The sequence below is a fragment of the Heteronotia binoei genome, chromosome 21 (assembly GCF_032191835.1).
Source record: "Heteronotia binoei isolate CCM8104 ecotype False Entrance Well chromosome 21, APGP_CSIRO_Hbin_v1, whole genome shotgun sequence".
NCBI classification, from domain to species: domain Eukaryota; kingdom Metazoa; phylum Chordata; class Lepidosauria; order Squamata; family Gekkonidae; genus Heteronotia; species Heteronotia binoei.
This window is the reverse complement of record NC_083243.1, coordinates 127,882,581-127,894,721: the sequence shown is the minus strand read 5'-3', so window position 1 is coordinate 127,894,721 and position 12,141 is coordinate 127,882,581. Positions and strand designations below refer to the sequence as shown.

General features: G+C 40.7%; 1 protein-coding gene across 1 annotated transcript in view; it reads left to right on the top strand.

Moving 5' to 3' along the window:
* Nucleotides 1-7,345, top strand: part of LGR4 (leucine rich repeat containing G protein-coupled receptor 4) — a 179,473-nt gene extending 172,128 nt beyond the window's left edge. The window contains exon 18 of the mRNA XM_060263211.1: nucleotides 3,943-7,345. Within this exon, the coding sequence (XP_060119194.1) occupies nucleotides 3,943-5,219 (1,277 nt within the window). The 3' untranslated portion in view covers nucleotides 5,220-7,345. The remainder of the gene's footprint in view (nucleotides 1-3,942) is intronic.
* The last annotated feature ends 4,796 nt before the right edge of the window (nucleotides 7,346-12,141 follow it).

Sequence of the window (12,141 nt, the reverse complement as noted above, 5' to 3'; positions counted from 1 at the left end):
ATGGTATTGTTTAAAGCGGTATGGGAGTCACTCCAACTATAAAGTGATTGCAAGCTGTCTTATCTGGCTCTTCCCTGCTTTCTTCCTGTTGGCATCATCACGTTAGTTGTTTTTCCTTAGTCTTCCTGTTCCTGTAGCAGGCCCATCATTTAGTGCAAGCTGCTGTATCACTCACGGCTGCCTGCAAGAAAAAAAAATTGTGTCTGAGCCAACTATTGTACCTTGAACTGTGTTAGCAGCTGCTTACATGTTTTCTGCCTCAAGACCTCTGTTTATTATTTTTTTAACTTTATCATGTTTGGGCACCCCAATTCCTGCAGTCTCTGAACTCTAGCTGAGGGATACAGCCAACATGTCACTGGGGGCAGGTGCAAGGTGGCTTCTGTGATATAAACTAGTACTGCCCATCCTTTCTCTCCCAGGCTCTTGAGAAGAGATGTGAAACCTTTAGTGTTATAAAAACTTGATAATGCAAGTAGTCTCCTGATTTCCTACTTGAAATGCCATTTGGGTCAAGGAACAATAATGGAGCTAAAGCTGTTTAACCCCCCCCCCCCCACACACACACACACACTGAATTTGGCTATATTAGACCTAGCAATGTGGTCTTACTCCAGAAGCTGAGGTAAGGTGGTTCATGGTAACAATATTGTTCAGGCTTTAGCTCAGGACACAATCAGTTGTATTTTTCAAGCTTGTAAACTGTCTTGTTTTGTCATTAGCCTATCCTATCATCAGCTAATCTTGAACATCTGTTCTACCTCCTCTCTGTGCACTGACTCATGGCATATTTATTCTCTATGCTCATTTGCTCAACCCATGGAACTGAGGTGTTGACAAAGTTAGAAGAAATTGAGACAATGAATCTTCTGTTGCAGCTTGGAAGTACTAGTCTTATTTATTTTTTAACCAACCATTCTTTCTTTTGTTTAAACATCTTGTAGATTATGCTTGTTTTCAAACACTGGTTTTTTTAGTAGTAACAGAATTCATGTGGCTCTGTAAAGGGGAGCAGGCCTCAGTGGAAGAATATTTGCTTTGGATCCAGAAAGTCTGAAGTTCAGTTTCTCACATCTCCAGTTAAGAGGTTTAGATAGCTGATGATGTGAAAGACCCTCTAGCTGAGACCATGGAGATTCACTGTCAGTCAGAACAGACATTACAGACCTTGTTAGTTCAGTGGTCTGAACTAACATAAGTTCCCCAACTAGAAGCAATAGCTCTTTGAATAGCAATGCTAGTAGGCAAGGGTCACGGAAGATCTTCACTTTCATGTTCTGTTCATTGGTTCTACAGGGAATCTAGTTGGTCACTACCATACTGGACTGGATGGACTACTCGTCTGATCCAGTATGGTTTAATAACATGCCTTATTGATGCATTATCTTTTTGACCACCAAGAATCAGGCTATTGCCAGACAGAGCAGATGAACTAGATTTTTCTTGATAAATTCTGGTGGGTAGCCATGTTGGTCTGAAGAAGTACAACAAAGTAATTCTTAAAGGTGCCACTGGACTCATACTTTGTTCTAGATTCTTCCTCGTAACTCAGGGGTGGGGAATGTCCAGCCCAAGGGCCATTTACAGTCCTCAAGATCACTTGGTCTGGCCCTCGGGAATTGCTGGGCCAAGCCAAGCCACGTGGCAACCTCCCTGGGGCCCGGCGAGGATCGTGGGGCCCAGCCACGCTGTGCAGCGGCTTCACCAGGGCCTGCCTGCTGGGAGCTACCACCAGTTCAATTTACACTTGATTATCCCAAATGGTATGACCTAATGCGCCAATGAGTGTGTGACCTGATATGCTAATATTAGGGTATGTGGTCTAATATGCTAAATGAGTTCCTGCCGGCATTTTTCTACAAAAAAAAGCCCTGAACCAAGGCATTTGCCTAAGGCAGCAGGTCAGGTTGTGTGTGTGCCAAATTAGGCTCTCCCCACATGACTTCATATAGAAAAACAATTATTTACATTAATTTTGCTGCCCTGAATTGTTCTCCCTTGGCAGAGCACTATTTTAAGTTGATAGTTTTGTATGGCTCGCGAATGATAAATATACAAATGGCCCTTGGCAGAAAAAAGGTTCCCCACCCCTGTCATAACTCAATGAATTGGTTTGAAGGTGTGATGGACTTAAAGCAGTTTGCCTGGGTGAGTATGAAAAGCTCACTCTGATTGGCTGAGCTGCTAACATGGATACAAACGTATCGAGTGGAAGAAGGCTAGCAGGTGGGGGGGGGAATCTTTCCTCAGAGTTAGTTCAGTTGAAGATTGACTGAAGAAAGGCGCTGAGAGCAGCTTGTCAGCTTAGTTCCTTGAGACAGAACTGGTTTGGTAGTTTCTGTCTGAAAGAGAGTTTATTTGTGAGAAGAGGCACAAAGCAAAGACTCACTCTGAGGGAAAACTCTCTGAGTTGTTACACACTATGACCAATTTTGCACTATGGCTTGTTCCAGGTAAAGAGCCCTTTTGCCCCCGTGGCTTCTCTCCATTTTCACACAAGTTGCCCCGGAGCTGCAAGTTGGTGTGCTGCTTTTCCGCAGCAAGCAGAAACCGCTTGTCAGAAGATCTTGCTTGCTGCGGAATAGCTCCAGAGCAACTTGTGTGAAAACAGAGAGAAGCCCTGGGAGCAAAAGGGCTCTCCATCTGGAACAAGCCTAGTGCGAAATCAGTTTGTGTCATTACAGCAGAGGAAAACTTGAAGGCTCTGCTAAGGAGTCCTGTCATTGCTATAGGACAGACTCCTGGTTCAAACAAAGAACATACAAACACACTGGGAGAGAGCCTAAGGTTCTTGTGGCTGTGAAAAAATCCCAGAAGTCAGACAGGAATACTAGCTGCATGGGACTTGACACAGGAAATTGAAGTGCTGGTGTGATAGCACTCAAGGGTGTTAGTTCCTAGATATTACTCAACGTCTGGAGTGTACCTGTGTGCTAGTGAAGAGTGTCTGTGTGGGGATATTGCTGTCACAAGTTCAGACAGTTCTCTGAGTGAAAAACAAAAAGTGTGTTGGTTTTATATTTAGAAAGCCTGAAACAACTTTATAATCTTTCTCTGATATAGAGTGTTTTCTAGTGTTAAGGAAACACTGCCTGATTGTGTTTATTTTATTACTTCACCCTGCCAACGTCTCTAGTGCTCAGAGATCATTTATTATTTGAACTTCTGCCTGCCAACTGATTTAATAGCATACAATAGTTGTTATTGCCTCTCTTTGTTGCTTTCTATATTTAGTAATTGTAATATTTTGGTTTTGAATTATAAAACGGTTTGGTGCTTCATTATTTTCTGACAAGGATTTATTCTGGTTCTCTGAGGTACTGGGTAGAAGGTAACAAAAATTTTAAAGTGGTCTCTTTTACCTCATTGACCCTGACCATTCCTCACAGAAGGCCCTGATCAGATATTAGGATACAAATGCAAAATGTACCTCTGCAACAACCATGGATCAGGGCTTTTTATAGACCCTGTTCTCTGCAACCTAGACAGGTTTGATTAATGAAACACACAGAAGACAAGTTGAAAATATTCAGAGTCCAATTTAAAAATAATCTAGTTTAAAATAGTCAGTGAAAAGATTAAAAACAATTTAAGCATCTCCTTTTTATAATAACCATCATCAAAAGGAAAAAAAATTAGACCTTTTGGTTTGGATGTCCATATATTTCCTTCTGTGCTGTAACTATGGCAATCAGTTGACTAGCAGAAGAGTCATTACAGCCTTATTTATTTCACTTGTGTTTACACAAGTAGGCCATCATTGTAATATTTATCACTTTGTATATAAACAATAAATTGCTCTAGCTGCAGATCTGGCCTTATGTATTAGCTCTGGAGTGCTGTTTTCAGGAAGTGCATACATTTTACAGAACTTAAATATATTTAAACCAGCAGTCCCATGTTATTTGCTACCTTACACGTTTCTTTTTTCTTTTATAATAGGTGCTTTCAAGCCTTGCGAATACTTACTAGGGAGCTGGATGATTCGCCTTACAGTCTGGTTTATTTTTTTGGTCGCCTTGTCTTTCAACATCCTTGTCATGTTAACTATATTTGCTTCTTGCGTTTCACTGCATTCTTCCAAACTATTCATAGGCTTGATTTCAATGTCAAACCTTCTTATGGGGATCTACACTGGCATATTGACTTTCCTGGATGCAGTCTCCTGGGGACGGTTTGCTGAATTTGGCATTTGGTGGGAAACTGGCAGTGGCTGCAAAATTGCTGGTTTTTTGGCTGTCTTCTCTTCCGAAAGTGCCATTTTTTTCCTTATGTTAGCTGCCATTGAACGGAGCTTGTCTGCCCAGGAAATAATGAAGAAGGGTAAAAATAATCATCAAAAAAAGTTTCAAATTGCTGCCATTTTTGTTATCCTGTGTGCATTGGTAGCAGGATGTTTGCCACTGTTCCATAAAGGGGAATACTCCGCATCACCCCTCTGCCTGCCTTTTCCCACAGGAGAAACTCCCTCCTTAGGCTTTACAGTTACTCTAGTACTCCTAAATTCATTAGCTTTTCTGCTAATGGCTATTATCTATACAAAACTTTATTGCACCTTGGAGAAGGAAGACCTGTCTGAGAACTCACAAGCCAGCTTGATTAAACATGTTGCTTGGCTGATCTTCACTAACTGCATCTTTTTCTGCCCTGTTGCGTTTTTCTCATTTGCTCCATTGATCACTGCAATCTCTGTAAGCCCTGAAATCATGAAGTCTGTCACTTTGATATTTTTTCCTCTTCCTGCTTGTCTGAATCCAGTCTTGTATGTTTTCTTCAACCCCAAATTCAAGGAAGACTGGAAATTGCTGCGGTGGCATATTACCAAGAAGAATGGAACTGGGACAGTAACTGTTAATACACAAGGCAGCTGTGGGACACAGGATTTCTACTATGACTGTGGCATGTACACACATCTGCAGGGTAATCTTACAATGTGTGAATGTTGTGAATCACTTCTTATATCCAAGCCTGTACCGTGTAAGCACTTAATAAAGTCCCACAGTTGTCCAGCTCTGACAGTAGTGCCTTGCCAAAGGCCAGATGGCTATTGGTCTGATTGTGGTACTCAGTCTGCCCATTCTGACTATGCAGATGAAGAAGATTCTTTTGTATCAGACAGTTCAGACCAAGTACAGGCCTGTGGACGTGCTTGTTTCTATCAAAGTAGAGGCTTCCCTTTGGTTCGTTATGCCTACAATATCCCAAGGATTAAAGACTGAAAGGCTGTATTGCAAACCATGCGCTAAAAAGGAGGACGCTTCATACACCATGCCTGTTCTGTCCTTTTACCTGGAAGCACTTTTACAATCATTTTTTTGATGTTCATAGTAAACAAGGGATGTGGGCAGTAAATATCTATACATTTAAAGCAAGAAGTATTGCTCTTACTGTAAATAATTGGAAAACCAAAATTTATAACCTAGTTTTTTACTTTTTATATATATATGTCTATGTTCTTAGGCTGTGTTTTCATATTGTAATCCAACTGTAATTTACTACTTTGGCTGTGAAGTGAATTCAGTCCACTTTTCCAATTAAGTATAATACAAGAGACAGCTGTTATTGAGGAGTTATTTTTAAATGTGACTTTATATAGGTTAAAAAAAACAACTGTTGCTAACTTTTGTATAGCATTTCTGACTGAAACTCAGGACAATTTACTGCAGGGCCAGAAGAAGGGACTGTTCTTCTCATATACAACTGTGAGTCAAATACAGCCAAAATATGTTGTATTTTTCATTCTTCAAGCTGTTGCTCAATTTGATTGGGATATAAATGTTTTTATTCCAGGAAAAGCTTTATCGCCCCTCATAATGCTACATGTTCTAGATGGACTGATATGATAGAAACATGAGTACTGTTTTGAATCTTTGGGGTTTCATGAGCAAACATCACAATCAAGTTTATCACTTATATTGGCCTGTAGCCCCAATGTGTATTACTACACTTCCTAGATCCCTATAGAGTTTCACTGTAAGTGTGAGTCTGTGGTTGTTGTGTACACTGAGAGCAGCACTGTGCATATTGAACTCTGTTAATATTGAATCTGACCTATTCTCATAAAGAAGATGGAGAATATATGCACAACACTTAATGGGGGTTCCCTTCTGCAGTCATAGAACATTTTTAACACAGAAGATAAATGAGTAGTCCTATACTCTTTTCTCCCCCTCCGCACACACCCACACCCCTGAGCTCCTGGTGCATGTTGGAGAGCCAATGAATATTGTTTTGTGCTCTATGTGTTCAAATATGTGCAGGTTTGTTTGTGACAGCAAAAGTCAGTAGAAAAGTCATAGAACTCTGCCTTGTGAAATACAGTATGTTAACAGCTGTGACAAAGTAGAAAGACACTTTAGATTGGAAATATCGTGAAATCATAATATACAGAGGCTTGGATCCAATAATGTGCAAGCAGAAACATGAATAGACTCAGTGCAATTCTATTTGTGACAGAACCCGTGCAACACATAGTACTTTCCTCCCTAAATATCATAGTATCCATAAATTGGTTGCTCAAGATCTTACACTAGAGGAATGCAAGTGGCATACAATATTAAACAGTCTTTCTTGTATTTCTGCTTGCCCAGCATTCTAGCACAAGTGGGAATTTTACACTAGAGTCAACCCACATTATGGGAACATGAAGTTGCTTTGGAATAAAAGGCTGGTATGTTAAAAGAAATGTGAAAACCTGCATTGCAATATAAGAATTTCTGCTTTCCTGCCATTTTACAGACTTGAGCAAATTAACTTTTATGGAGATTAGGGGGAAAACATTTGAATTTGATACTTGAGGCCCTGACGTTTGGTAATTACCTTGATCTTTGCCATCTCCCCTTAGTTTGAAAACTCACAGTGTAAAGTTACATATGCATTATTAAGCTAGATCTTATATTCTCAAGCAAAATATTAAATAGCAGTTCCACTGCCATACCAGTAATTCTAGCACCATTTTTTTGCAGAGAAAGACTTAAGCTAGGTTACAGTTAGGAAAATTTTAATTGTACATAGTGTGCATAAAATTACTTCATTTGTAAATTATTTGATAGAATACAAGAATACATGATGGGAAATGTGGCTTCAGTGCATTTTGTTAATTAAAGCTACCTCCTGAAATATAGCCGCTGCCGGTAGTAGATTGTTTTAAATCATGGTTTATATACTTTTTGCATTGTAAATAAATACTGGTTGTATATTGTTGTTGTAATAAAACCCTGAAGCTCTGTATATCAAAAATATTTAGCTTGTACAAAATATGGGATAGTATCATTCTTGTATACTGTAATTTTTGTAAGCCCAAATAATTCACAGTAAAATCAAAGGCAATGCCAGCAAGAGAGAAGTGTATCCTATATTTTGTGTTTTTGCTGTAGTTAACCTTCTTAAACTTAAGTGATAGTTGAGATGAAAATTTCTGTGAGGGATATTAAAAGTGTTGCATGTAGGAATGGTACCAATTTTATAAGATCACAGATCTTCTGAAAGTGCTAAAATAAGCAAGTGTAATAATACTCAAATAGTCACCCTAATCCAGACGTGGGCGCACACAGCTTCTTCTTTCCCTTTTATTTCTGTGGAATCATCTTCTGTGCGTGTGGATCTGCTCTCTCAGTAGAAGGAAATGGGAAACCTGCATAGGGAATCAGTCTTCTTCATATCCCAACAGTTTCAAAAAAAAAATGAACTGGATGATGGTACAAGATATCAGATATAAGCTTTTCAGAGTTAAAGCTCAGTGCACTTTCCATATAAAACTGAACACAATGACTATGTGAAGCTGCCTTATACAGAATCAGATCATTGGTCCATTAAGGTAAGTATTATCTATTCAAACTAGCAGCAGCTATCCAGGGATTTCAAGCAGAGGGCTTTCATATCACCTTGTACCTGGTCCTTTTAAATTACAGATGCTAGGGATTGATCTTCCCTTATCCATAGCCCGTCCCCATAAATTACTTTTTTTAACACTGTTTGGCATTCTCTTCATTTATTTGGATTACAGGGCTCTGTATTTACAAGAAACCACTATTTACCTACACAATAATGTTCAACTGCAATTTAGAGGCACAGATATAATTACAGAATCACAGAACTGGAAGGGGCCATACAGGCCATCTAGTCCAACATCCTATTCAATGCAGGATCAGCCTAGACTAGAGCATCCCTGACAAGTGTTTGTCCAGCCATTGCTTTAAAGACTGCCAGGGAGAGGGAAGTTCACCACCTCCCTAGGTAGCTGATTCCATTGTGGAACAACTCTCCTGGATATGTTATATCGGAAGGATAGGGAGGGAAGGGTTGGAGGTGGGGTGGCTCTGTATGTCAGAGAAGGTATACGGTCCAGTGACACTGAGGTCAGAGAATTAGATTCTCTTCTAGAAATGCTTTGGGTTAAAATAGAGGGCCCAAAAGGAAATTTAACTATGGGAGTTTGTTATCACCCAAGACTTGGTGAGAGTAATGCCCAAGACTTGGTGAGAGATGTAAAAGTGATCGCACCGCTTGGGAGCAGTGACCATAACGTTATTGATTTCACCATTTGTACAAATAGAGAGTTGCCCCAGAAGACCAGCACAACCGCATTTAACTTTAAAAGGGGTAAATTCTCTGAGATGAGGAGGCATGTGAAGAGGAAACTGAAAGGAAAGGTAAATACAGTCAAAACCCTTGGGGAAGCTTGGAGACTGTTTAAAACTACAATCCTAGAAGCTCAGATAAAATATATACCACAAGTTAGGAAAGGCACAAACAGGTATAAGAGAAGGCCTGCATGGTTAACAAGCAAAGTAATGGACGCTGTAAAAGGTAACAAGGACTCCTTTAAGCAGTGGAAAGCTAGTCCAAGTGAGATTAATAAAAGGGAACACAGGCTATGGCAAATCAAATGCAAGACTGTGATCAGGCAGGCAAAAAGGGACTATGAGGAGCATATTGCAAAAAACATAAAGACCAACAATAAAAATTTCTTCAAATATATTAGAAGCAGGAAACCAGCCAGGGAGGCAATGGGGCCCTTGGATGACCGAGGGTTAAAAGGATTACTGAAGGAGAATAGGGAAATGGCTGAGAAGCTGAATGCATTTTTTTCCTCCATCTTCACTGTGGAAGACGAAAAGTGTTTGCCCGCTCCAGAACCACTAATTTTGGAAGGGGTGTTGAAAGACCCGAGTCAGATTGAGGTGACAAGAGAGGAGGTCCTACAACTGATTGACGAATTAAAAACTAATAAGTCACCAGGTCTGGATGGCATACTTGTGGATCTTCTAACAAAAATATGTAATCTCTCATTGAAATGTGCCTCTGTTCCTGAGGACTGGAAGGTAGCAAATGTCACCCCCATCTTTAAAAAGGGTTCCAGGGGAGATCCGGGAAATTACAGGCCAGTCAGGCTGACTTCAATACCGGGAAAGTTGGTAGAAAGCATTATCAAGGACAGAATGAGTAGGCACATTGATGAACATGGGTTATTGAGGAAGACTCAGCATGGGTTCTGTAAGGGAAGATCTTGCCTCACTAACCTGTTACATTTCTTTGAGGGGTGAACAAACTTGTGGACAAAGGGGACCCAATAGATGTTGTTTACCTTGACTTCCAGAAAGCTTTTGATAAAGTTCCTCATCAAAGGCTCCTCAGAAAGCTCGAGAGTAATGGAGTAAAAGGACAGGTCATCTTGTGGAACAAAAACTGGCTAATTAATAGAAACCAGAGAGTGAGTATAAATGGGCAGTCTTCGCAGTGGAGAACGGTAAGCAGTGGGGTGCCGCAGGGCTCAGTACTGGGTCCTATGCTCTTTAACTTGTTCATAAATGATTTGCAGTTGGGAGTGAGCAGTGAAGTGGCCAAGTTTGCAGATGACACTAAATTGTTCAGGGTGGTGAGAACCAGAGAGGATTGTGAGGCACTCCAAAGGGATCTGTTGAGGCTGGGGGAGTGGGCGTCAATGTGGCAGATGAGGTTCAATGTGGCCAAGTGCAAAGTAATGCACATTGGGGCCAAGTATCCCAGCTACAAATTCAAGTTGATGGGGTGTGAACTGGCAGAGAATGACCAAGACAGAGATCTTGGGGTCATGGTAGATAACTCACTGAAAATGTCAAGACAGTGTGCAATTGCAATTAAAAAGGCCAATGCCATGCTGGGAATTATTAGGAAGGGAACTGAAAACAAATCAGCCAGTATCATAATGGCCCTGTATAAATCGATGGTGCATTCTCATTTGGAATACTGTGTGCAATTCTTGTCACCGCACCTCAAAAAGGATATTATAGCATTGGAAAAAGTCCAGAAAAGGGCAACTAGAATGATTAAAGGGTTGGAACACTTTCCCTATGAAGAAAGGTTAAAACGCTTGGGACTCTTTAGCTTGGAGAAACGTCGACTGCGGGGTGACATGATAGAGGTTTACAAGATAATGCATGGGATGGAGAAAGTAGAGAAAGAAGTACTTTTCTCCCATTCTCACAATACAAGAACTCATGGGCATTCGATGAAATTGCTGAGCAGTCAGGTTAAAATGGATAAAAGGAAGTACTTCTTCACCCAAAGGGTGATTAACATGTGGCATTCACTACCATAGGAGGTGGTGGTGGCTACAAGCGTAGACAGCTTCAAGAGGGGGTTAGAAAAACATATGGAGCAGAGGTCCATCAGCTATTAGCCACAGTGTGTGTGTGTGTGTGTGTGTGTGTATATATATATATATATAATTTTTTTGGCCACTGTGTGACACAGAGTGTTGGACTGGATGGGCCATTAGCCTGATCCAACATGGCTTTTCTTATGTTCTCACTGTATCTTTCTGTCATTAATTTAACCTATTATTGTAAGTCCTATCCTCTGCTGCAATAGGAACAGCTCCCTGCCCTCCTCTAAGTGACAGTCCTTCAAATACTTCAAGAGCAATCATGCCCCTTCAACCTTCTCTTCTACAGACTGAACATTCCTAAGTCTCTTAGCCTTTCCTCAGAAGGCTTGGTTTCCAGGCCCCTGATCATCTTCATCGCTCTCCTCTGTACCTGCTCCATTCTGTCCACATCCTTCTTCAAGTGAGGCCTCCAGAACTGCACACAATACTTCAGGTGTAGCCTGACCAGTGCTGTGTACAGAAGGACTTACGACATCTTGTGATTTGGACATTATGTCTCTGTTGATACACCCCAAGATCACATTAGCCTTTTTTGTCACTGCAACACAGTGGCTGCTCATATTTAATTTATGGCCACCCCCAAGATTTTGTACACACACTGCTATCCAGAAGTGTATCCCTCTGTCTGTATTAGAAGCTCAAGCTCTTCCTTCTTATTGCCCAAGCTTTGGGCATTGATACATAGACACCTTAAGCCCTGCAACCTTGGCTCCATTAGACCAGGCCTTCCCTAGCAGGCCTCTTTTTGCTCTCCATCATTTAAATCCCTATGTTGGTCATCTCCTTCCCCTTGTGGTGCCAGTTTAAAGCCCTCTTGATGAATCTCCCCAGGTTTCTGCCAAACACATTCTTCCCTGACCTTGACAAAGAGGACACCACCTGCACCCCCATTCCCTTCAGCTTCCTCCAGAGAGCTTCATAGTCTGTCTTAATGCTTTTTTTAATAGTCTACAATTACTGAATAAAAATAATTTTCAAATGCTATATTTTACCGAATGTTGGCAATACTGAATGTTGCCAATACAACCCCTGTAGTGGGGGGGGGGGGGTGTTTAGGAAATGGATCAAATGAAAAGCAGCTTCTGATCTTTTAACTAAGTTCAAAATATTTTCAAAACAAATATGTTGATAAGCTTTGTCTGAAAACTTAATTGCTATTGAATGGAGCACTTCTTTAGGGCCTTAATCCTTAGATGGAACAAACTTTCTGCTTTGTTCCTCTGCCTGATCCTTGTGTAGGATTCCACTAGTGCTGCTGAACATACCTACTTGTACAAAAGCTGTGTGAATACTTTACAGTGAGCAGGGCATGGACTACATCATGACTTCAGATATAAACAAAACTGGGAATTATTAGGAAGGAAATTGAAAACAAATCAGGCAGTATTATAATGCTTCTGTATAAATTGATGGTGCGGCCTTGCCTCATTTGGAATACTGTGTACAATTCTGGTCACCGCACCTCAAAAAAGATATAGCATTGGAAAAGGTGC